Consider the following 26904-nt stretch of genomic DNA (forward strand, 5'->3'; position numbering starts at 1 on the left):
TCTTGTTGCTGTTTTACTTTATGAAACCAAATCAATACAAACTCACAACATTAACACTTATATATCCCCAGACAGAGATGGAAATGTTTGTTCTTAGCACTTTAGATTACTAGTTCAAACATAATTTGTCTGCTATAAAATAGAAGACAATAGCCTGTGCATCACAGCTTAGAGCAAATTAATCTTTGGGTTTGTGGCCCACTGCTACTTTATCATCAGCGCCGTAAACTCATGGAAATTGATAACAAATTTGATCTCTGAGGTGCGATAAAAATGACTCAAGCTACTAAGAGGTTTATTTGTAATGAAGATGGTGGGAAAGATGTATAAACCTCAAATTGCCTTTATTCTAAGTAATGTTCATACTAATCTCATGTTTGTTCCAGGCCCACTTGTACATTTGGACTCCGTCTTCTTAAATTTCTACAGCACTTCAGTAATAACTTGGGCAACTGCCATCACTTCAGTTCCTGTTATGTAGTTTTCAACTATTTTATACTATTATTCAAGGATTTTTATGCCATCTCCAGAATCATTATTTATTGATAAAATCAGCGGGGTAGGATTTTCAAGATAGCCTGAGAATTGAGAGCTCCCATTTCCTCCCAGCTGTGCTGCAAATGGAAGAGGTGGGAACAGCACGGGACAGCATGTCTGTGTTGGCCAAAGCCCACCTGTGTTGACAGCAGAGCATACATGACAGCCTGTGATTCAGCACATGCTACTGAGCAAAGCGGGTGCCCAGGGCCCTTGGCGAGGTGGTGTTCAATCTCCTCCTCAGCTGTTATCGATGCTTTACTTGCTGGCATCTGGTAAAGCACACCTTCCAGACCATTTCCACCCTCGTTCTGCTCTGTGAACTTATCTGTAGGAGTTAGACTTTGGCTTTACCCTTGCTGGCTAATGATGTGAATTAAATTCTGATCTTTTCCAAACCAAAGGAAATCTATACGTTTTGCAGTGGAGTTGGATTAGGCTTTCAAGCATTAATTTTACTGAAAGGCAAGGTATCTGCATGCCTTTTCTGAAGTTCTGATGTGTTTGACCATTTTTCTTTTAGTGGTTTTATTGTGTAATTGTGTTAACGTGCTCTGCATGGAAATCTCTCCTAGTACGCTGTTGAGTCCCAGCTTCGCCTTCACGGGCTGGATGTGGAGCAGTGCATGCTTTTGGTGCAGCCGCGGGAGGTTGGTGAGAAATACCGGTCCTGCTTGCTGTCTCTAAGGGCGGAAGCATATTTCATATGAGAGCAGTCATATATTCTCAAATATTCCAGTGTCTGCCTGCAGAAGTTACAATCTGTTTCCGCAAATACTTCTAGGGAAAATTTATGAGTTGTGCAGCCAGTTTCTGTGTATATTTTGGGGGTTTAGCACCCATTTTTATAATTGCCCGATTCAGCTAGTTATTTTTCCTTGAAGAACAAAATCAAGGTTAGTTTCCCTATTTTTCCTGTTTGTAAAAACTGACGGCATCCCAAGACAACTGCAAAGTATAGTAGCTCATTGAGAAACCCCAACGTCTTTTTAATGTCCTGAGCTAAAAGATCACTACAACACAACCACTACTGTGTCTGTATCAGCGCAGAGGGAAAGGTCTGCTTGGAGTACTATGGGATGCAGATGGATTTGAAAGCCTGTCTTGCTTCACTTTTGCAGTATTAAGAACTTTGCCACCTAACTACAAACTGATGGTGACCTTTTGCTTCTGAAATCTGAGTCATCTTGTGAGTAAAGAGCCCATTCCTGAGTGCTTGATAGATTTGCAAAGATTGTTGAGATAATAACAGTTACTTGCAATTCAACAATCTTGCCCAAGCTCTTTTCAGTAACAAGTCTAATTTAATTCTAGGTTTTCACTGCCTAATTGATCCCTAGGTGGTGGTATGTTTTACATGATCCCTTGCTAGGAAGGCAGGAGGAGGATGGGGCAGTAATTTTCCTATAAAGAATCAAGAATGAGGATATTTTTTTTTCCTTTTGGTTGAAATTCCTCTATATTTAATGACCCCAGTTTTGGGGATTTTTGTACTTTTGATGATGTGGGACTTACTGTTTTTGAAATATAAATATGGCAGGTTTATAATAGCTTCCTGTGGGATATGAAGTTTATCAGGGAAGTACAGAGTGAAACTGATAGGCAACTTTCAAGTCTTATGGGTGCCACAAATTTCAGATGCCACATAAAAATCATTATATATGCTGTTTGCACCGGGATTTTTTTACTGTAAATTAAAACTGTCTGAAATATTAAAGAGTATGAACATGTTAGAATAAGAAGTGAATAGACTCTTCATAACTGACACATTCAAGATACATTTGCTAATGATTTTTTTTTTTTATATACTGAGGTAACTTACTCATAGACTACTTTATAGCACTACCTTTGTATATCATTACCATGCTAAGGATTTGCTTTTGATCTCGTTATGCAAGCAGCATGGCTCGTGGTAAAATATAGATTATGAAATAAGAAATGACAGTTCCATTACTGCCAGAGTTGATGTAAAATGTGTGCTTTAACTTTGTTTTAGGGGGAGGAGACCTTGAGAATTGAAGATATCCTTGCTGTAATTGAGAAGGAAGGGGACTCGATCGCTGTCATTCTGTTCAGTGGGGTGCAGTACTACACGGGGCAGTTGTTTGATATCCCTAGAATAACAAAGGCTGGCCATGAAAAGGTAGGATTGCTCCGGACTCATCCTTTTCACATCAATTTTACATAAATTTTCTTGTGAAGTATTTTTAATTCCTACTTTTTTGTGGAACAAAACAGAGCACACGTGGAAATCTGTGAGGCTCTGATAAAAAGCAAAAGCACTCTGTGCTCAGACCCTTTGGAGGCTGTGTGCTACGTGGAGAAATAGCCCTGTGAGAGGAATCCTGGACGTGTGACTTAAACTATATGGAGACATAGTTCATGGCTATTAACTTCTACAGGGCTTTTCTCGAAGGATAGAATTTCAAGAGGCTCAGTGGAGGAAAAGGTGGTAATCACAGCCCAAATCTCTTTAAAAGTGACTTTGTGTTAGGTTTCTGCTTTTTGGGGCAGACTTTCATGACTTTCCTGCTTTCCCACTGCCACACTGTGTCACTTTTTGCCCCCAGTGAGCTGGGAGGCGAACTCCCCATGGAGCCAGTGGTGTTCAGACTCAGCTGATCAGTTTTCTGGAGACAGGCACACTGTGAGCACATCAGCGTCACGACTGTATTTTAGTGATGACAGCCTTTGGAGCTTGCAGACAGTGCGCTCTGTGGACATAGCTGTAAAACTTCTTTAACCATCTCAACTGCCTTGGGAATCCAGGAGAAAATAGTTTTTAATTAAGTCGTCTTAGCAACAGGAGGTCACCAGACTTTCTGTAGGGGCAGTCTCTTATTGGATGTACCTTATCTCATGTAAGATTAAACCACTCAAGGATAAACTTATTTAATATCACTGGGTTTTGGCAAACCAGCTAACTATTTATATTTGATGTTTCAACTCTCTGGAGAGGTTTCTGGCTCACAACAGGCTGTACATCATCTGTTGCTGTACGTTTGGCAGTGGAAATTTTTCTGGAGGTCAGGGAGTAATTTATACTGCTGGAAAGTGATGGTAAAGTCTCCCCTGAGAGAGCAGAGCAGGTGTGAGAGCTAGTGCAGGTCCCATGGGATATAAAAAGGGAATGTACTCACACAGCAGCACCTGGCAACAAAATCGGTCCTGAACACAGTACAAAACAAGACTGACTTCTGACATGGATGTAAAACACCTCGGAAAAAAGAAATGGGGGCAGTCAGCTGCGTGGGGAAATGGGTCTGTGTCTTAGCTCCGTGCAGCTCTGAAAGCAACACCTTCATGGCGTCTTCCAGCACTTTGCTGACCACAAATAATTAAAAGACTGTGCTGAAATATTTGAAAGGAAACATAGGTTATTAACAGGACGATGCCACCCACTGCTCTATACTTGCTCCCACTCTGGGTGGCAGCAAAGCTTTCATTCAGCAGCCGATGGCTACGTGCCTACAGTGCTTCTTCCCCAAAATCTGCTCTGTGGTGTCTGAAACGTGTCTGAGAGAGAAACATTTCTTCTCTACCATAAATGTGAACAACCTGGAGAAAGTCTATCACTTTACTGCCTCTGTAAAGATGCTCTCTGCACTGTGGGGCACAGGCTTGCGTGAGTGGGAGTGATGCAGCTTCACTGAAAGCTAGAAACCACGCCAAAGTAACTGAGAACCTGTGTTCTGGGGAAGAACAGTCACTGACAGCTTATTATATGGAGTCAAAACGGATTTCATGTTTATGTTGTCTGAGGAGATAACCAGGACTTGGTGGAGAGAGCTTAAAATTTCTATAAGGCAGTGCAAATAATAGTATTAACTCAGGGATATGTGCTTTCGCATGGACACTGAACACTTTATGCAGTGACTGTACCATGTTAGTAAAGAGGAGAGCAATTTCTGACAGCAGTTCAGTACTCCAGCAGGCACAGAGAGATGTCAAAGGCCTGTCTCCACCTGCATGCCTGTTAGAGATGCCATAATGTAGAAGTGAATCACTTACTCCAGAGATTTTTCAAAAGGGGGGAAAAACCCCCAGTGATTCATGGAGTCATGATATGGTTTGGGTTGGAAGGGACCTTAAAGACCATCTAGTTCCACCCCCTGCCCCGGGCAGGGACCCCCCCAGCCCAGGCTGCTCCCAGCCCCATCCAGCCTGGCCTGGAGCACTGCCAGGGATGGGGCACCCACAGCTGCTCTGGGCAGCCTGGCCCACCGCCTCGCCGCCCTCACGGGGAGAGGTTCTTCCTGATATCTGACCTGCATCTGCCCTCTCTGCGCTCAAAGCCACCCCCGTGCCCTGTCACACGTGCCCCTGTAAGAAGCCCCCTCCCAGCTTTCCTGCCGGCCCCTTCAGGCGCTGGGAGCTGCTCTAAGGCCCCCCCGGAGCCTGCTCTTCTCCAGGCTGAACAGCCCCAGCTCTCCCAGCCTGCCAGCCTCTTTGTGGTTAAAGCATGTAGGACTGGGATCCAGGTAGATTCATGACCTAAAATGTCATTAGTGTATTTGAAAATAAAAAGTAATTCAGCCTGAAGAACTGCTTGAGTACCCATAAGGCTTGAAGAGCACAAGCCAGCCTGTTTGTACTTCCCTACTGTCAGATACACTCAGCTCAATGTCTCCTTACGGATTTTGCCCCCCGGTTAAGTGATGTTTATATGTTTATACAAACCCACTATGTAACATACTGTTACACTGCACTTAAACATCTGCACATGGCAAATATTTACTTGAACAGCTATGAAATCAGGGTTTCATGACAAGTTTTCAGTCTCAATGCTGGTAAGAGATATTCCTGTATCCTGCTGCTTCTCTTAGTCACAGGGCTTCTGGTTACCAAAAAAGCCCAATATGTTGGATCTTCAAAAGCAATTGGCTCCTTTCCTCTTTTCCTAGGTCAGAGCTGATGTTAGGAGCATCTTTTGGGTTAGAGGAGAACAAAAATACCCGGCTGCTGACCCTGAGTTGTTAGCATCTATGCAATGAGTATGGGTTTAATATTTCTGTTTGGTGGCATCCAACCAGTCCCTGTCCCCAGGCTGACTAGCTTTCAGGACAGTAAGTACAAGGACTTCAAGACCGTATTTACCTCAAGAGCTGCTGGACATGATGAAACCAGGCTTGTCTTATACATGACATGTTATCACAGAAAGGCTGGATGTCTGTTAAAATGTATATTAAAAGAGGATAAGCCCAAGAAGTCATGTTCATAGCAAAACTGCAAGGCTCCCCTTCCTCGTGATGAAGGCTGTGGAATGACCCCATGCTCCTGAAGAGAAAATTGGTTGAGGAGAGCTGACAAGCAAGAAAGTCAGAAGAGGAAAACACAAGGTGGAAATGTTATTTGAGAAGAGTTAAAAAATAACTTATCAGCCAATATACCAGAAAAGTGTCCTACACAGATGGTCTTAATAATTCTTTCAATGTACCATTGAAATAAAATCCTGCAGTGTAGTGCCCTGTCAGGGCTTGGCTAGAGATTTGAGCTGTGAGCTCAGGAGGTCTGCAAAATGTCCTAGGATTCTTGAGGTCAATCATTTATGAATTAAGTTACTGATTTCCTTTTACATTTTTTAAGCCAATTTCCTAAGTTCTCTACGTATGTTAAGATTTCTCCCAGAGCGAAAGCTCTGCACATAGACAGCTTCATTAAGTCATTAAATATTAAATGAACTAAATTAAGCTTGAAAAATTACCTCAGGCTATTTTTCCATCTTAGGTCTCTCAGATAAATCAAAATTACTACGTATTATGCAAGAGGCTCATCAGCAGGCTGAAGAGGATGTAATAGTTTTCCTTGTTTCATACTTTTGAGCTTGCTATGGAGGACGGAGGGGGCTGAGTCATTTTATTCTTCTACAAGCAAAGAAATGGCTGACTTTTAGGAGACTCTACCTTTCAACTACAATTTTCATTTCATAGGTTATATTGTACTTTCCACTGACTCTATGCTGTATGTAAAGTGTTTTAATCTCTTGAGTCCCAGTAGGAAGAGCTTCAAGATCCTTCATCTTAATTTCTTTTCCTGCCTCTCTTTCGAAATGTCCCAGCTTTGCTGGTGTGAAGCTGTCATTTCTCTCCCTCTCTCCAAATGTCACTGTCCATGCTGAGTTGTTACCTGCTGGTTATCAGCAGCTACCCAGACAGTTTGCAGAAATGACTTTTAGATGTTAGAATAAAACGGAAGAGGCAGGGGAGAGCACACGTCCTCTTCTTCGCCCAGAGCAGATGGAGAGTCGTTTTCCCCCTAGTCTGGGGAAGCGACATTCCCACGCAGTCTTTGTTCTGCGTGGCTTGTGCAGGGAGAGCTGTTTCAGTTTGTTTTACTTTTTCCCTGCAATCTGTGTGGCTAAACATTTGCTGTTTGTGTGACTCAAGTGCCAGACACCTCCCCAGGGAAAGCAAACCAGCACGACCCATCTTGCGGATAACTTGAACAAAATAGTACAAGTGGGTGTTTCCGAGACGACGCAGTAAACCTGCCAGCACTGAACCCGGATTTTCAGGCTATGCTGCCTTAGTAAGTTTAATAGTTCCCAGTAGGATTTACCAACCAATTTCAAAGCTTTGGGGAGCAGTTAAAGCAGTTCAGGAAGATGACCCATGGGTGGAAGGTCAGGGGGCACCCTGTCTGAGGGCTACAAGCTCATGGTGTGGGTGCAAACTGGGCTGTTCCGGCCGGCATCAGTGCCCAGGAAAGTCTGTGTGTGTTGACGTTACGTAGGTATGGCTGTGGACTCTCATCATACTACCACGACAGCAAGGGCATACAACCTGCTGGTGTCCTAAAGACTCTTCTCCTACCTCCCATCTACTGTATTTTCCTAATTTTTCATCTTTTGCTTGAAAACATGTTTGTTTTGTTGTTGTTGTTGTTTTGTTTTGTTTTGTTTTGTTTTTTTGTTTTTTTTTTTTTTTTTTATATATGTACCTACCATGTTTTGGTTTATTTGTTTTAATCTTGTTAACGTACTGCCAGACACATTCATTCTGCAAGACTGTCAGCGTATCGTATCACTCCTGGTTTCCATTGCAACCAATGCATGTCATAGTTGTTCTTCAAAAATATTGTGGGATGTATGTACGATGGGATACCTGTAAAGGTTTAAATCCAGTCAACTGAAGTTTTGAAGTTAATGCCTTAAAATCCGACGGAGACCTCATTCACTGGCAGATTGGCTCTAGCTTGCTGTAGCTTATTTCTCTGAACCAAGGCCATTTTATCTGTGAATGAAAGCATTCCCATGGGCATGCAGCGTGCTGGGCATGCAGTGTGCTTCGACTCTCTCTACTTGCTTTATCATTTCAGATTTGTCTTAGCTCGCTTCTGTGTGCCCCTGTGAAAAGAAGCCATGGAGGGTGTGAAGGCTAGGCTGTTACTGAACTTTGGTCCCAATGTTTAGATCATGCAAATGCTATGGTAGTGAGTTTTCTTCCCATTCTTTTGGAGCAACTCCCCAAGCTGATAACTTCTTTAACACCTCTGTTAGAATTAGTGTGTCACATAATCTTAAAATGCTGCTTCACTCAAACTGTTATCTGGTTTATACAAAAGATTAAATATACCAAGCTACTGTTTAAATAATTTAGCTCAGGCTCCCTTCGTGTAAGAAACAGCAAGAGATTCTTTAACACCCCCATTCGTTTTATTATTGGACGTTGATTTTTCTGAAGCCTGTGCTCTTGCTCTCATTCCTACCATGCTGCTTGCAAGCAGGCTGCTTGTGTTTTAAAAGGAAAATGCAAAATAGCGTTTAATTTGTAGTCCAGGCGCGAAAGGCAGTTTTTATTTCTCTGCGCTTAAATAAACAGCAAAGCTTGGAAGAACCTTTTCGTTTAAAAAGGCTGCCATCCAGTGGTTATCCTGTGTGTAAAACTGCTGCTTTTTATCTGTACACCTGTGGTGCTGCAATTTTTTTCCTACCAGCAGCACCACCTCAGTGCCCTTTGCAAATTGTGGCTCTGACAAATGCAACGCTTTTCACAGAGCGATGACAGAACGCTTTTGTAACTTTTCAAGGACAAGTCCACAAGTCCTTAGAGATCAATGTGTTGCATAGGGTGCTCTCTCACCCTTTGGATTCCCAGAGAGCAGGATCCTCACAGTTTAAATATCAGGGAGACCTTAAGTAGAAGAATATAGTGGAATACAATTGTTCACGAGTAGCTGGCATCATTATGTACATTACTATTTTGTCTGTGCCTAGAGCTTGTCATGCCATACAAGTTTTAAATTATGCATTTGCTCTGAATACTTCTTTAAAGTGATTCGACTTTACTGCATGGGAAAAAACCTTAGGAATCCAAACCATATCCAAACATCCTTGAAGACAAGCCCACAAAATAATTCATGATTTTTACATGTATCTGTGGCATAGAAAATGTGTTTCTCGTAATAGCTCAAAACAGATGGGACTTGATAGCATGCTTATAGAGAAAGCGAGTAAAGCTCTAAAGATGCTTTTTCAAAATAATTTTATAGAGATTATTATCTTGATAAGCGGGATATTAATTATCTCTTTCCTGCAGGGTTGCTTTGTTGGATTTGACCTGGCTCATGCTGTTGGGAATGTAGAGCTTCATTTGCATGACTGGGGAGTAGATTTTGCATGCTGGTGTTCCTACAAGGTACGATAAATTCATTGTTTGAGACTATTTTCCATAATGTTGCTTATACAATGGGTCAGCAAACAGGTCAGGTGAATAAGAACTGCACCTGAACTGTCAGTCAAGACATGGCTGAATCTTTGAACCAGCCACAACAAGGAGATGGACGCTGACTTTGGTGGTGGCTTTGTTACCAGAGGTTCCAAAAGATAATAGTGGCACTGACCTGTAAGGTCTTGCGGATGTGAGATGGATGCTAGTGGCAGTTAAACACCTGCTCTGAAGCACGCTCTGCTCTGTGGTCACAGTATCAGAGGCTCTTCTCTTATTTCCCATACCAAGAAGGGCTTGTGGCTATAGGATTTTCTTAAGTGTTCCCTAAATAAGAGAATATTGTTACCTAAACGTAAATAATTCCAAATCATAGGGCAAGGTATCTTTAATTCCTTTGACTTTGCTTGAGATGAAGAATCAATAGCTGTAGTCAGATGAATTGTTTGATGACTTTGCTGTGTGTGTTATGATATGGGGCTGTTTTCAGCCATACTTCAGTTTTCTAGCCTTTTGTCTGTTAGTCTTCAAATATCGTATGTAAGGTGAGAAAGGTATTTTTAGAGCTAATCTGAAGAAATATATCTGCTTTTACGTACATCAGCACTTTGAGACAAATTCTAAGATCTGTAGTCAGAAACCACTAGAAATGTTAATGCTGGTCTGTTTTATAGAGTGGGGTGACAGGAGGGGAGCTATACTTTGCAGATAATGAGCACGACGTGTACATGTTGATTTACTCTTTGCAGTATTTAAATTCTGGAGCAGGAGGCCTTGCTGGTGCCTACATTCATGAGAAGCATTCCCAGACTATTAAACCTACGTAAGTATATTTCAATATCCAAATAAAAGATGCTGTGAGGTTTAAATGGGAAAATATCTTCCCTTTGAGCTGAGATCTGGAAGTGAGAAATGTATGGATTCCTGGTCATAGACTATAGACATGTGTACCTATGTATGTATAGATGCAGAAGAAATTCCCTGCTTCAAAAACCCCTCATTGGGCTGATAACTATTACTGACTTACTGCACCAATGAAAAGGGTAGTACAAGTTTAGATAAATTGGTTATCTGGCTTTGTTACCTCAGATGAGTTCTTTTATGTTAATTTTAGTAAATTTTGAAATTGTTAATGAACATGCTCACATCTTAAATGTGTTTCCTCCTTAAAGTCTGCTATCAGTTCTAAACTAAATATAATCATAAAAGAGAATGCTTATAATATTAAAACCAAGTAACTTAAATCATGCCTATGAGAGTGTTTAATGTAAAGAGAATATTTAACATCTTCCTTTAAAAATGGATGTTTTTAAATCATTGAAGTCTTTGGCTGGTGAACTAAATCAAAGACAATTTCAACTCTGTGTCTAATAGGTCTTTAATACTGGTATGTTTTCATTAAAATTATATCCACCGGTAAAGCTAGGAAGCATTACATGGAGATCTGGGTTCTCAAAGACTGTATAATCCATGAAAAGCTGTGCTACCAACTGAGGTTAGCTGCATTAAAAATAACCACAAACAAACACCACAAAACAACAAACCTGTTATGTAAAATGTTATACAAGTGTACTCTATGTATATATATTAAGAACAGTAGGATTAATACTTCTAATGCAATGACAAATGTAAGGATTTCTAGATTTCTTTCTGGCTAAAATGCTTGGAGAAATTGCTGGCACTTTTATTTTAGCTTGAAGAAGACAAACTAAATCAGGTTTCAGAGAGAAATAATATTATAATAAGCAGCTTCACTGCACTATGTGCTGGTTTCAGACTGTCTAGACTCCCAGGAGATAACAAAATAATGCTGATAAGTTCTTCTCAGTCACCCATAACAGAAAACTCATTAGGGTGACATACGACCAGTTGTGGGCTGATTTGATCTTCACATGTGAACGCTGGCAAAATATTCCAACTATCCTAATATTTCTTCTGGGAAGTTTTTGGGGTTTTTTTGGTTTTTTTTCTTCCCTGTTAGCCAGGTGCAGGTGTTGCTCCCATGGCCACACCTCTGGATCCTGGTTGTGAGGAACCACAAAGATGTTGAAGACCAGTGAAAAAAATGTGGGTCAGCTAGAAACCACAGAATAGCAATAGGAAGAATGAATAAAATCTTAAAGACTTCGATTTTTTTTTTCCTCCTTGATGAAATTTTGAACCTTCTGTGAGGGTACTAGCTTGGTATTGGAGGTAACAGCTTAAATTAGTTTTTCCTAAACCAGCTGCTTCTTAAGTAGTCATTACCTTGTGCTCTGAATCTGGATAGTGGATGCCTTAAATACAATTACCTATATGATATAAGCTTTTTCAGCTTGGGTCCCAATTAAGGATATAATTCCAAACTTCCTGCATAGATCTTTTGTATTACTTAATCGTAGTTATTTCATATTTCCTGAGATTTGATAGGCACTCATCAAATGGTTTGTAGTTAATATGCCCCAGTTACATTACTTTTCTTCCTATTCCGCATCAACCAGCCATTTCAGGTCTCCAAATAAGACTGTGAGACAAAGGAGAATTTGTCCATGTCAAAGTATTCAATTTTATAGCTGATTTAAATGCAGAGCAATTTGCTGTATGTTGTACAATCAAATAGAGTGGAATTTAACTGCTCTGGAAGTTGCAGGTTTTATGTTGTAGCTGGGAAGTCTTTAGCTGTCATCTGAATCAAGGATGACACCCAGTGGCCAGACAACTTCATTCAAAACCAGGAGCACCAAACACTTGTTTCTTTGCATCCCAGCCCACACCTAAGCGGGTGATTAAATTCCAACCCTGCTGGTATCCTTTTGTCGCTTAAACTGTCTGCAATACTTTTTTTTTTTTTAGCCTGTGACCAATATTATGCATGTCACTTTACCCGCCTATATAGATTCCTTTGATTTGTCTCATCCTTCATATTTTCCGCAAGCTATTGACAAAGTAGTTATTTTTATATCGAAATATGTTCTGACCATAATTCAGAGAGGCAGACCCAGAATGTTTGCCAAGTGCCTTTGCCTGTTACTGACTGAGGCTGGGGCACAAAGGATGTGGGCACTTACTGAAAATTAAACAGCTCAATGCAAAATTTTAATTTTAAACCCCAAGCCCAGCTACCGCCCATGGCCAAAGCCATTGAAGTATTCTGTTTTAACTTGCCTTAGTTTCATGAGTGTGCTTTTTTCCATCCCCAGAGGCTTGCTAATAAGAGCAGTGCGTGCAAGCAGCCGTGCTCATTGTAGCTATGCCCAGTTTCAAAACCTGGGTCCACTCCAGCTGCTCCCTGCGGCGCTGCTCCACCCAGGGCCTGCTCCATCTGCTGCTTCCTTTAAAAATGCAACCTGAGAAAGAGTTATTAATTTGTTTAATAGCCTTACCACCAGTACCTGGGGCCATGCCAAAGCTGCTTTCTGCTTGGGATCTGCAGCCCGCAGCTGTGGCAGCCTAACTGCAAACCAGAACCAGCGTTAGTCGGTGATCCCTTGGCACAGCCCAGCAGACAAAAGGCAACACTAATCCCACTCCTCTTCTTTATGGATGTGCAAGCTTCCCGCAAGACTTTTAAAAGTTGTTATTCACTAACTCGGGAAGAACAAGGTTTCATCCTTAGGTCTGTTGGCTGGCCTTTAGAGGCTCAGCACAGTACAGGCTCGGATATCCCATTCTGGGTTTGTGTTGTTGCAAACACCATCCTGCACTCCCCAGCTTAGCTAGGGATGGTTCTCTAATTCACTGCAAGGGCCATGGGTCTCAAAGTTACATGTTGTAACCATCCTAATTAACACCTGTACCCGAGTAAGTTGGGTAGTCCTTTGCTGGTCTCCTATCTTTCTTCCTAGAGCAGTAAAACTGAATCAATCTGACATATATGGGTACAATATATCCCTATTCTCTCATGATCTCACCTCCTTTGAAGTCTCTTTTAATACTCGAATAGCTTTTTTAATACCTGCTCTATATATCACAATGCAACATATTCTTGGCTAATTGTGCTAGAGTGATTTCTTCATGGGAAGGTTTCAAATAAAAAAAAAAGAAAAAAGATTCGGACAGAGCAGAGCTATGAAATACTGCTGAAACTGTTTGGTCAGTGCAGGGCTCATTCTGTGCCACCAGGTTTCTACATAAGTGTGGTTATGAGGTGGAGGGGGGCTTTCCAAGACACTGAGAGCACTAAGGTGACCTACTAATATGACATTTTGCTTGACTAGCTTTTCAGGCTCCAGAAAAGTTTCTCCCTCCAGCCCTTTCTTTCTCCTTCTCCCCCTGTTTCTCAATTTCTCCATTTGCAAAAAGCAGGGTAACTAAAATGTGCCAAGCAAGTCAGCTGTAATGAAAGGTGAATGTTTGTGAGCACCTGGAGCAGAAGATACAGGAGAAGTTGAGTATTTGCAGCAGGGTATTTGCAGCTGTAAATGTGCAGTGAGTTGAGCTCTGCTGTCAGCTGGCATAAGGGATGGGAGGGGACAAACTCCCAGAGTCCTGAGATAGAGGAAGAAAAAAGTCCTAGTCAAATCCCTGTAAGAAAAAGTAAGGCACAATTTAAAAAGATGAAAGGGAAATAAATGTATGTAAAGCAGCCAGGAGAATAATAGATAAGCCTTGGTAGAGGATTAAATGAAAATTGTACACAGTCTAGCGTTTAAAATGAAAGGAATTATCAAGACTTAACTTTAGCATACACTAGCAGCAGGTAGAGTTTAAAAATAAAAAGTTTGTGTGATGTGAAGAAATGCTGTGTGTGCAGGAAGCAGCTGATGCTCAAAGAGCGTGTTGGCTTTTACTATAAGATTAAAAAAAAAAGTATCAAAGAACAAGAAACAAAAAAGTAACTATTTCATACTAGCTTTGAGAAACACAAAATATCTTCAGATGGTTTCTGTGCAGACAGAGGTGAGATCCCTTTCTCTTGGATCACTTTCCTTTTTGGTGTCTTGTTTCCAATGAAAATGGCAGAGCACAAATGGCTTCACGCTACTTCTTCACGGAGACCTACACAGCTTTTTGGTAAGTGAACTTTTACTCTGGCATGAGACAAACAAGCCCACACTATTCTAGCCCCATTCCCAGTTTTCCCAGGTGCTCTGGGTCTCTCTGGGTCTCCAGTGCAGACCCTCTCTGCCCAGTACGTGTTCTGCAAGAGGCTGCTCAACCCTTTCCAGGGCTGGTAGCTCCAGCTGAGTGTTTCTTTAGTTATTTTCTTGATCTCTGAGAATATACCACGTTATTCTTTTTTTTTTAGAATTAGAGCCCTACAGTCCCCAAACTAAACAGCCAAAGCTTCTGTGAAATGGCTGAAAATAATGTAGCTTTGGAGCAACGTAAGTTGGGAGTGAAGGACAGTCATAAAGGATCGGGAAGGCTGTTTTATACCTACTATATTGGAAAGAACTAAAGCTACTCTTGATTAAAATGCTCCTAGGAATAAAAAGCTAAGATGGTCCAGCTCTCACTGGCCTTTGGAGTCTATCAGCTCTGCATAACTCAGCACTACGGAAAGCTTTAGCAGCACAGAGCACCCTGAGCCGGCCAAGGAGAGGACCTGGAGAAGCAATGTAGAGGCTTCCAGCAGCTGTGCTGGATGCTGTGGTCACTGATGGTGCATGCTGCTGTTTCCAGAAGGGTCTGTAACTGGTCCTAGCAGACAAAAATTGTGGACTGATGTATGGATAAACTAGCTGTGGATCACACCACTTGTCCCTCAAGTGCATGAAGTATCCTGCACTACCGGAGGAACAAACTGTTTCTTTGCCAAGGAGATGAGAGCAATTTAGATCCTTGAGCTAATTTAGAAACCAAAAGTTAAAACCTCCCTTGGGAAGAGACTCTTTAGGAATAAAGGCATCAGCTAATTAGGCTTAATTGCATTGTCTTGGGACAAGTGATTTATTAGGCCAATCTAGACCCATGATGGGCCTGCAGGGGTGTGTTCTCAGGCTCACCAACTGAATGGCAAATATCCAACAGCATTTTTAAACTTTGGAGTGAGTCTCTGGGAGACAAAATGAGAGAGGTTAATGTGCACTCACATCATCTATTCCCATTCTCATTTCTTCATCTCTGTACATCCTTTCATTTGACTCCCATGATTGTCTCCTTGTTCTCTGTCAAGCATTTTCTCTCCATCTTCCTTCACATCCTCCCTTGTTATTAAGCTGTACCTTCAAGAAATCTTGCTGCTTTTCTCATTATAAATAATCTTCTCATTCTTTCCTCCCTGACAGTCTTCCCCTCTGTTTTGTCAGCTTTTTCCTGGCTAGGTTTGAAGGTGTTTGAGAGAGGGGCGGTATGCCTCCTTGTGAATTCACGGGACTGTGTAGGAGTAAATGTGCTGTATGTCAGGTCTGCATCACCTATAGGGCAGCTGGAGCGAGTGTGGAAGTAACGTGCTCTTCTCATGCTACTCGGGTACTTTTAGTTTGGAAAACTCAGACCTTAAAATGGAGCATGTAGAAATGCAGAGACATGGCCTCTGTGAAATTTCTGAAAAATATAAAGTAGCATTTTTGAAAAGCACAGTGCTGGGACTGGTTCCTGCCTTTCATGCCTGCTATCAAGGCATCAGAATGTTGGGGTAACTAGAGATAAGCAAGATAACAAAAGTCCTTAGCTTCTATGACTCATATCTTCTCCAAAATAGTATTTATAGCATAGGTGCGTTGGGCTGCAGGTATCCTGGGGGCAGATTTGAGGATTTTATGTGTATTTAAATTTTTGCCCAGCAACTTGCTCTTTCTTTTGTCCAGGACTCCACCAACAATATGAAGAAATACCATTTACAGCATGATGCTTGTCACAGCCTTTTAAAAAAATCATCACTATTTTAAGGCTGAGGCTGGTCAAAATCTTGCAATAGGTCTTTAATGGTATTCATTCTTCAGTAATCACTTGCTAAACTGGTGACTTTACATATTAGATCTGAGCAGATCCAAGTTTCTCTGGACCACACTGATGGGACATACACCACTCAGTCTGCTCTGCCATGGCCCTTTCGCTCTCTCAGCCTGGAAAATGAGAGGGAGGTGGCCGCATTCCTGGTGGATGCTGTTTTCCACCTGCTGCCTCTAGCTTTTCTCATCACATGGTGTAAGATACGACTGCTTGAACACATGAAAGGAACCCAACAGGCTAAGCCTGATGGAAAGGTGAGTGTAGCCTGGGGGCAACTCTTGCATCCCTGCTAACTAGCAAGGAAGAGATCCTAGAGCTCTCCTCTGAGTCTGTATGGCTGCTGTGATTTTTTATTTTTCCTTCCCTGTTTCAAAGGATGTATATTGTTAGCTGCCTGCTCTTTGTGCCTCAGTTCTCCACTTTGAGACAGGTAGTTTTGAAAGCACTTTGCTGTGTCTTGATTTCTCCCAAGAAGAGAAGGCGGTGAGTTAGTTTTCTTCCTGTTGAATGAGCATCCAGAGATGCAGCACTCACTGTGGTGTCACACACCTCTAACTAAACAGACAACATTCTTTGCCTGCCTTTGTAATAAGTCACAAAGAGAGAAGCATATCCCCTCTTATGCTTATCTCTTAATCTGTATGTTTCTGTATCCACCTCACAGAACCTCTGTCTCTTAGGGAATAAAAAGTTTATTTTTCAACAAAACACATCAAGAAAATCTTCTGCTATTTATACTAAGAGCTCGCTTACCTCTATGCAGAAATGTGCTGGAACTAATGCAATTTTGCATTTGGGATTTCCTACTAGATGTTGACTTACTTCCACTATTTTATCATATTTCACTTTTTCTATTTCAGATTCCCACTTTTGGTACTTTCTATGAAGCTTCCTCCTAAGATTCTCAATTAAAGCTGTAGACTACATATGTCATTTAAAAATGAGATTGGCTCATGCTTTTGTATTAGTTCATTAGCCCACAGTGGGGAATTGTTTAATTTTTCCTTCCCGAATGTGCTTCAAGATCATGGCATGCCTTGAAATTGCTCTAAGCTGAAAGTAACAGCAACAGCCATTATGCTTTTGTGTCATTAATACAGTTACCCTTTTTGTTTGTTTGTTTGTTTGTTTTGTTCCATTTATGCCCCCTGGAGTATATTCCTGTAATCGTCAGTTACCGGTTCAGATGGGGTCTCCTGCTCTGCATGTCTCCCAGAGCTACTCGTGTTCCTGTCCTGGCTGAATACCTCTCTGGCTTTAGCCGCAGCTCTGAGCTCAGGCGTGCAGCTCACATTGTGATTCATATCACAGCTGGCACCTGATTCAAACCATAAGCATTTTTAACAGTAATTGGAAGATCTTTGCCCAGGTTAAGGAAATAATTCAGCCTCTTTATTTCTTGCCGAGATGGTATTCTCTGTGTGTGTGTGCTCACTGGGGGGACTGTGTGGGGGTTTTCTTTTTTTTTTTTTTTTTTTTTTTTTTTTTTTTTTTTTTTGCTTGGTTTTGCACGTATGCTAATTTCTTTCCACTTCTTTGTGGGGTTTCTGGTCCTCATACCCTCTCTTTCTCCTGGCTGAACCTTCATCTCTCCAGCACTCAGCCAGGAGAGGATGGTCTCACCAGGGCATACATCTATAGAGGGATGAAGCTGGGTTAATTAGCATTGATAATACACTGCTGTGGGCTGGCTTCAGGGGTGGCGGGTTGGCTGATGTAGATCAGGTGCAGCTGGGGCTGGTTCTGGTAAGGGGCTGGGCAGCCAAGGAAGAGAGAGCAGCCGAGGAAGAAAGATGAGTAAGGAGCAGGAAGAAGCGGAGAGAGGAAGAAGCAAGAGAAGAGACAACACATGCCCTGCATGAGGCGGGATGAGGAGAAGGCAGCAGAGGGACTGCATGAAGAGTATGTTGGTATGAGGTTGTGAAAGACCTTGTTGCAGCTTGATAGTTTTGAGAGTGCTGTGACATACATATTCATATTTTTCTTTTTCCTTGGGCTCCCTTAGTCAAACATATTTTATCTTCACCATTGTTGTGGGCAAGCTAGATCATTTCTTTTGCCCCCACACCTGCTCCTTTCTTGGTAAGTCCAGCCAAGTGAGCCCACAGCCTGCTGTCCTTTACTTCTTGCCCATCTCCACACATCTTTGAGTCAGGCGCTTGTCAGAGATCTCCTTCATGACGTATGGTGCTTCTTCTTCCCTTCCTTTAAGCTACCCTTCCTCTCACTTCCCACTTGTGAAATATTTATTTTCACAGCTGTTTGTTGCTGACAGTAAATTCTTGCTATCACAGTCACTACTCCTTATTTGTCATTGGAGCTGTTGGCAGTGCTTGCTGGCGGTTGCTTCTTGCTGCCTTCTACTGTGTGGAAACTATAGGGCAGTTACAGCAGCATAGTGCTCCCTCGGATGTCTGAAGAGCAGTTTCCAGTGACATGCTGGGAGGGGGACTGTATCCTTCTCTCTTCTCCTTCCTTCCAATTTCTCAGCTGGCATGGCGTCAAATCAGGGACCTAATCATACTGGTGCAACTGTTTTGAGAGGCTTGTAGGTTCTTTCTGCCCCATGGCAGGAGAAACAGCACCTCAAAGTGAGGAATTATTATTAATTTCTTTAGTGGTGTAAAGCTCACTGAGCAAAAACTTATTAATTTTTTTAACCTAATCTAGTTTTTCAGCATCCCTCTGTTTTCAATGACAGTTTTCTGACTTGACTTTCTAGCAATGCATTGTAAGCAAGTGCGGAGTGATTTGGTCAGTGTTGTGTTTTGGTGGTCAGTGTTGCAGATACAGTTAGTTTGTGATGTGAGAATAAGTCCATATAAGTGTCCTTATCTGCTGGCTTCTCACCTGCTTTTGCACTGAGAAGAGCTTGGGGGCTCCTGAAACCAGTCTTGGACCTCATGTCAAACACTTGACCTCTTGTCAAACCCATTTTGGGGCCCAAAATACTGGTAGTTTGTGCTACTGAAAATCAGGGGAACTACAGCCCTGTAAAGTCCCTAAGTCACATTTCTTCCATGTTCTTTAGTGATGGATGACATTTCAACTTTTTGAGGAGAGACTCCCTAAAAGAGCTCTGAAAGATGCCCATTTCTGTTCTTTCATTATGATTTCATGTCTTGGACTTCAGCTCAATAAACTCCATTTGAGTTGTTTTCTTCTTGAGCATCACTTAGTGTTAGTAAATGTTTTGTAACACAGCTACTGGATTGTGTGTCAGCTCTGCTGGCACTTAAATCTGTTAATTCAATTAGTTCCAGCCACTGACATTAGACGAGATTTCATTATTATTATTTTTTTAATGTTGATTTCTTCTTGTTTCAGGCAAAGAGCAGAGGTGATAGCCCTTACATTTTAGCTAATAAGGATTCTAGTATGATAAAGGTCTTGCATTAATACCGTGAATACTGTATTCAAAAATAACAAAGACCTGAGGAAGCACAGCCTCCCAGATCTTAAAATTTTTATGCTATAGTTCAGTCAGATACATGTATTATTTAGAAATCTATCTAGATATCATTCCGTCAAAGAGTCATTCAAGGTATTGAGGAGGCTGTATAGTTCAGCAAATGCATCATAGTAATCAAAACTATCCAAGTCTCCTTTAAGTCAGAATTCACATTTAAAAGTAGCTCTAGGAGGGATTGTTGCTTTTGCTTCTTGTTTAATTTAGTCTATTTGAAACAGCCTAGAAAAAATTACTGAATTCTTAGAGAATGTAATCTTTTTTTTTAATCACCATAATATAATTGGGAACTATTAAATACTTTATAAAAATCACTGAGAACTTTATTAATATCTCTGAGTAAATTGCCTCCCTGCTTGAATTTTAATTTCTGGTGTTAGGCAGAATATTCGATTTCCCCTCACTAAATCTGCTAACATACTGTTGGCGGTATTCCCCCTTTTCATATATCTGATATTTGGCTAGTGAAAGTGATATATGAGCACTTTGTGATAATAGTTGTTCATAAGCTGATTTAACAGTTTTTAATTCAACTTCATTAGCCTTAGAGGGGTTGTTTTTTGTGAGATCTTTTCCTGGGATTTAATTTGGGCTCCCGTTCTGTCTGCCGCTTGATCATACCTTTCTTTGGCCGGATCATGGCAAATGAAATTATCATCCCTCATCACAAGCGCCTTAGAGGTTTGGTGGAGAGCTCTGCGCGGCTCCAAGGGGCCCTGATTGGATTCACAGCATTGTGGCCATTTCTCTTTCTTATGCCCTGATCACAGCCTCTTGTTTCCTGCTACCAAAGGGAACTCAATCTCCTTTTGTTTTGACCTGGAGGGGTAATATGGAGGGACACGCTGAAATTGGTGTATTCCCACTTGTGTTGAGTCTAAAAGACTAACAAGGAAAAAATCAATTCAGGAAAAGCATGTGTACCTTTTATCTTCAAATACTTATCAGCTGTAAATCACCTTGCACTTGATTGACCAAAGAGCCAGGGCTTTTCGCCCAAGAGTCTCTCTAATTGTGGCAATGGTTGCATTAAACTCCCCACTTCAGAGAGCCGCGAAGCCTGGGGAGCTCGGAGCTGCCCAGCTGCTTTTGCAGAAAGGATCGTTACTCAGTTCTAGAGATTTCTTAATTTCACCCATTGCAGTTGCATAGGTAAGTAAGGGCTGTTGTTTAGATTATGAAACTGTTTTTCAGGATTTTGGTCTTTGCTATTAAAACTTGCTGCTAGGCAGAAAGAGAATTTAGCTGTTTTTTAACCGAGACAAGCCTCAAAATAGAAAAGAAAAATTTTCTTCCTTTGGATGGTACTGAAAATGCAAGCTACTTAACGGAAGAAAAATGTCATGCTATTAGCCTCTAATAAAATCATGTTACTTTGGTCTTTTGACAAAGTAAAACCTCATTGATATTAAACATGAAATGTTACTACTTTCACAGTAGCAACTTTTCATAAAGAGTTTTGATTTTTTCCACTGAGTTCTAAGAGACTGGTCCATTAATAATGTATGGCAGTGCTCACAAGTCACATATGCTTAATAATTAGGAAACATTTGTAATGAGTTGAAAAGGATAAGGAAAGCATCAGAGTACGCTGAAATCCAAAACTACTGAAGTCTGAGGCTGATAATTACCTGGGCTTCAAAAGCTTTTCAAATTCTAACAACAGTTCCTACTCAAAATTAACAACAGACATCGCACAGAAGAGAATAATGAAAGACATCCAATCTCGCCATTTGGGATAAAGGATATCTAAATAGATATAAGGGTGGGGGGGAAGGCTTTAAGTATAGCATCTGGTAATCTTGGCAAGGTTTTCTGAAGGAGACGGTGAGAGTTTGGTTTCCAAATATTGCTAGAGCCTAGCAGGGGCTAGCTGCTAACTCATTTAATCCCCCATGCAAATCCTAGTTTATATATCTCTGCTACGAAGTACGCTCCGTAACTGACAGCTTCACAGCATATGAAGAATTGCACCTACACCGGAGGGTTAAAATCCTTGAATTCTGCATTTCAGTGATGAAACTGAGAGTCACTTTTCAATTATTCCTTGTTTTGATTAAGCAGACCCCTCATCGCCCCACCAGATACAGCTTGCAGGGTTTTTCTCCGTCCCAGCAAGCTGTCGGCAGGGAGCCCTGGCTCCGGGCAGGACCTGGCTGTGGTGCCCGGCAGGGCGAGGATGGAGTTGCAGTGCAATAACATTGTCCATTCACTTGGGCTTCAGTTTGGTGTCAGCCCAGCTGTAAAACACCGTGTGGAATTAAGCAATAGAAATATTGATTACATTATTTTTTTCTTGACGTGTCAGTTAGGTGACATGGATCAAGAAAAATATGAAATTTTGAACTCTACAGAACCCTAACCCTGGGGACAACTCTTGAGCCTGAGAGGATGATTTGGGGAACAGCTGAGAGGGTGGGAAAAACCCAGCAGCTTAACCCATTACCCCCATATCCCCTTTCCCTATCTGGGTTTGAAAAATCCAGTCTAAGATACTCAGAGGAAATATTTTTCTCCATTCTTACATGGTCCTCATTACTAGAGCATGTGAAAACATTTTAACAAATATTCTCACCACTCGCCAGAGAGTTAGGGCAGTACTGGGCGGCATTTCTAGAGATGAGGGCTTGAGGCGTGGAGGGACTAAATGACTCATCCGTGATCAAACAAGTCTGTGATAGCAAAGCAAATTGAAACTCCTTCTCAAACTCTAGTCAGTGAGCCAAAAATATGCTATGTAAAGCAATAAGCATTTTCTTCTGTTTTCTTGAAGGGGTGGGGTGTCATTCATGCTATTTATTCTGAGTTTTGGCATTGAATCCAAAGCAGCTCAATCATGCCTATGCTCTAACAATAAAATTAATGCAATAAAAAGGAAATAAAAACATACAAAAAAATTGCAATTAGAAAACTGCAATAAAATTAATGCAGAGTAGGATGCAAAGACTGTGCCCCAGCTGTTGAGCCTGAGGATCAGGTCTGTGCTCAGAGTTTGCAGAGAGCTGTTTGTAAATCTGGGTGACAGTAAGGTGGCTTTGAGGGGGTAACACAACTCTCTATTTGAGTTTGGTTTCTGGGATTGACCTTTGAGTGCAGAACCGTTAGGAGATGCTACTGCTCAAGACCTGAGTCCTCACTACTTTTTTGACCTGTATTGCGTTACATGGAGCCCAGGACATTGGAGGAATGTACCTCAAGGTCTGGAATTAGACCTTCCAGTTGAGCTGGAGATTTATATATGAACATAAGGCATGTTAAGGAATATTTTTGGTCTTTGGGAGCTAATTGTACCATTTGTTGGGTTTGGTTATTTTGGTTTTTTAACCTGCCTTTTAAAACATGAAAGCTGAGCAGAGCCGAAGTGTGGATGTGGCACCAGCGGTGTGGTACCGCCACGTCCTCCTGGGCAGAAGGGTGATGATCAGACATGGTCAGGTCACTGTGACTGAGGTCAGGTGTAGTTTGTTCCTAACTTCAGCCTGGCTCCAGGCTTTCTGTCGTCTTTGGTGGTCTAATTCCGCAGTCCTCACGGGTTGGTTATTTATCACATTTCCTGCTGACAGAGTGATAGTGGAGACCCAGTGAACCTCTTGTTCCTAAACTGGCATCACGCTGCACTGTGCCTCTTGGTTGCCTGCTGTAGGTCTGAAGGGTCTCATGGGACATAGGCACAGGAGGTGGATGTGCTCTTTAACCAGCCACTTGTATCATGGACCTACAGACTGCAAGAAACTGAACTTAACATTTATTGCTGGTCCTTTCATTCCTTTTCGGGTACAAGGCTGCCTTATGCCAGACACAGCATACTATCTGCCTCGGTTTTGTGTAATAAACTTTCGGAGCAGCGAGATGTCTCATTAACTCCTCGAAGCTGATTCTTACTCATAGCTAGAAGAGTAGCACGAAAACTCAAACAAATCTTTGCCAAGCCCTGGAAGCTTTTGCAAAAAAACAAGTAAAGTGTGAATGAAGAGCTTAGCTGCCACCCAGCAGCTACATCAGCTGCTTTGCGGACACAGCCTGCCCCCAGACTGCCTGTTTATGATTTAGCTTAATCCATGGTTCATAAACATAGCATGCATTACTGGGGTGTGCTCCTAGTATAGATATAATCTATGTTTCTAGATAGCGTTGTGACCTGGCAATGGAGAGAAGGCAAACCATGCCATGCTCAGTGAAGCTGGCAAGTGCAGTAGAAAGTATTACTAATTTCGCACTGCATTCCTGTTGTAGCTTTTCAATGTGGTTTCTCATGGACACGAAACTATTTCTCACACAATATAATGACAAGATGCTTCCAGTGCGTTGCACTGGCCTGTAAACTTTGGGCCACCTTAATGGTGTTTCCCTGTTTTCTGTATCACTACTCAAGACTTTCTTTTTTCTTTTCTTGCCAAGAAGGGAAATGAGACCCATGTTGCTTCAGGCTGTAAATTATAAATGAGTAGCATGATCATCTGTAACTTCGAAGCAAAGGTCAAAGGAATTTCTTTTTATTTTTTCTCTGTTCTTTAACTGGATCTTCTTTGATGTTTACACTGCACATACATCATGATCATTATATCCTGCACTCTTGCATCATTAATGCAACTACAAATGAGATGACTCAAGTTATGAACAACCAGCCCTTCAGTCTAATGCAGACAGATAGGAAGGAGGAAAATGAGCTAAATAAAAATACTTATTGAAGGCATTGTTCCCTGGTGTAAATGTGCCTAAAGGGAGTGTGACTGAATGAGAGGATACTGTTCCTTTCTGGAGTCAATTTCCAACCCAACAAATTGTTGTTCATTGATTTGTAAAATAAGAGAGCATTTTGGGGTAAAAATGAGGAATTTGAAAAATCTTTCAGCAATGTTTCATTGTACGTTCTCTTATTTCATGAAATTGAGCTAGTAACAGTTTGCTTTAAATTTTATACAGCACATTTAAAAATTAGTTCTTTACATAGACTGGAAAGCTGCAGAATTCCCTGGGAAAGTCTCAGTCTTATCAAACCATGAGGCTATGGGTTTTATTTGAGGCATAAAATAGAACCGTGCATTGAAATCATTATGTTAATGATTTAAGAAGTTGTTTTCTTAGAGAAGTGGGTTTGTAATAACACAGAAAACCCCACAGCTGATTCAGCACTAATTTACTCTTTTTGGCATGATTAGGATGGGTTTCATGTACACTTTTTTTTTTTTTTTTTTTTTGCTGCTGGATGAGGAGCTGTTAGCTGTGGAGGTGCTCCAGGAGCACCTCTGCTGAGCAGCCTTGGGAGGCTATGGGTACCCAGCACTGGCACTGGGATGCCATCTGGGCACACCCCACAAGCTGGCCATCACTGGGATAACTGTTTTGTTTAGTGCTGTGTTAAAACAAGAGGAGTGCTTAATTTAGATACATTTATAGTACGTAAATCTAAAGGGCAGTGACCAGAAAAGTGTTCTTCTCAAAGGTTTATAGTTGAAGATTGACAAAATTAGACCCTTTTCTCCCTAGACACTGATTTTTAACACACTTCCCAAACTGGGTTTTGCCTGCAATGAAAAGGATGTAACTCTAGAGTCCCATCACTACCAAGTTTAAGGTGTTTTTAAGCACAAGCACATCATACAAGGCTTTCCAGAGCCTTCCACATTATGCGTTTTGCAAAGTTTGCAAATAGTTTGGAATTCAAAATCAATTTAGATCTTGGTGCCTTTGTTTTTGAAGCAGCAATAGTCAAAATGTGACTGCATTGCAAAATAACTCATTTTACATGCGGAGTAACAACTGTTTAATAAGAACTTTTACTGCAGTATCTTAATGTGCAGTTTTATTGCCTATTATTTTTAGCGAGCATTTATAAAGCCTTATGTTTGGGGTTTAACACCTTAGATATTTCCCATCATAACAGGTTGAAATTTGGCATAGCAGTGGCAACCTTCATTTCAAAATTTTCACAGAAAATTGTAAACAGCAAATTGCTAATTTGTAAAGATTTTGTTAATTTCCACACTTTGAAGCCTGTCAACTTAAATGTCAAATAATGTGACATCCATATGGACCATTAGATCAATGAGAGTGTAGGACCAGAGCTGCCTCAAGGTGCACATCCTGGAGTGACATCTCTGAAGTTCTAGAACAGCCAAGAAGAAAAAAAAAAAAAAAAACAACCAAAAAGCAAAAGAAGAAAAAAAAAAAAAAAAAAAAAAAAGAACATTGTCAAGGTTATGGTAGGAAAGGGCAAGACAGCTAAAACTGCCTTAAAAAAAAATCCTTCATTCTGTCATTTTGGAAAAGTTCTGAAATTTCATTTTCCAAGTTCCAAATGTGGTGCTGCAGCAGAGATCTGGTTTGAAGCCAGCTTTGAAGTTAGCAAGTTTTGAACATTCAAAATGCAACCAGAGTGTTTTTCATGAGGTTTTATCTGGGTAATATTCTGGTTGATGTTTGTTTTGTCTTTGACTTTAGAATGTTGTCCAAATAGAACATAGTATTGTTTTCTCCTTGATACAGAGTAATAGTCCAAATGTTATATTTCCCATGGATTTTTTTTTTTTCTGTTTAAAACTTTTGGAATTCATAGTATGTGTGCAACATTGACATTAGTAGTATGTTGTAGTAACATACAATATTAAGGGCTTATAGTAAAATGTTCTGTCTCTATATATCATACAGTTCATACTAAATAGCTGGAATATCTTTTATGATTCAGAGCATCAGTAGCTGAGTCACTTGGGCAGAAGCTGTATTATACTTTATTTGGGGTATATTCATTTTGGCAATGTAATATCTCATTTGAAATGAATGTATATTGCACTATTAATTTTCATGGGTCTTAGAATAATAAAAGCATCATGCAGCAATAAAGAAAAAAACATGCTTTTTCTGCATACACTATGTTTGGATGCAGCTCAGAGCCTTTCATAGAAGTAAACATAAAACCCATGTTGTTATACAGAAATACGAATTACTTTATTTTACAGTATGAAGTATTCATATAACAAGTTTTTAGCTCAAGCATGGTCTCAATTATGCAGAGCTAAGCTCTTTTAAGTGTACTGCGAAGAAGCTCTCCTGCTTTGGAGAGGAGCAACAACTTTCTTTTTCCTTGTTTACTTCCAGGAAGGTTGATGCCATGCGAGTTTTACTTAAAGATTTTTTTACTGTTACAAATTTCCAACACTTGCCAGGCTTCACTCCTAACCACTCTGCTACCTGGCATAGAGAAAACGGAGCGAAACCTTGGAGGAAACGGTCTCCGATATATCCAGTCCTGGAGTCCTTAAGTCAGGAAGAATGATGTTCAATCAAAAATCAAGATTCCTAGTATTGTACTGGCATTGATACACGGAGCATTTCAAGTAGTACTGACATTATTACTCA

The 26904-nt window shown here is 41.0% G+C and overlaps 1 protein-coding gene across 1 annotated transcript in view; it reads left to right on the top strand.

Annotated features, from left to right (window-relative positions):
- The window catches only part of KYNU (kynureninase), a 152261-nt gene that overhangs the window by 117737 nt on the left and 7620 nt on the right, over window positions 1-26904 (top strand). The window contains exons 7-10 of the mRNA XM_080399692.1: window positions 1113-1187; window positions 2534-2680; window positions 9075-9173; window positions 9953-10026. Coding sequence (XP_080255818.1) covers window positions 1113-1187; window positions 2534-2680; window positions 9075-9173; window positions 9953-10026 — 395 coding nt within the window. The remainder of the gene's footprint in view (window positions 1-1112; window positions 1188-2533; window positions 2681-9074; window positions 9174-9952; window positions 10027-26904) is intronic.

Source organism: Falco punctatus, assembly GCF_963210335.1.
Source record: "Falco punctatus genome assembly, chromosome: 8".
Classification (NCBI taxonomy): Eukaryota; Metazoa; Chordata; class Aves; order Falconiformes; family Falconidae; genus Falco; species Falco punctatus.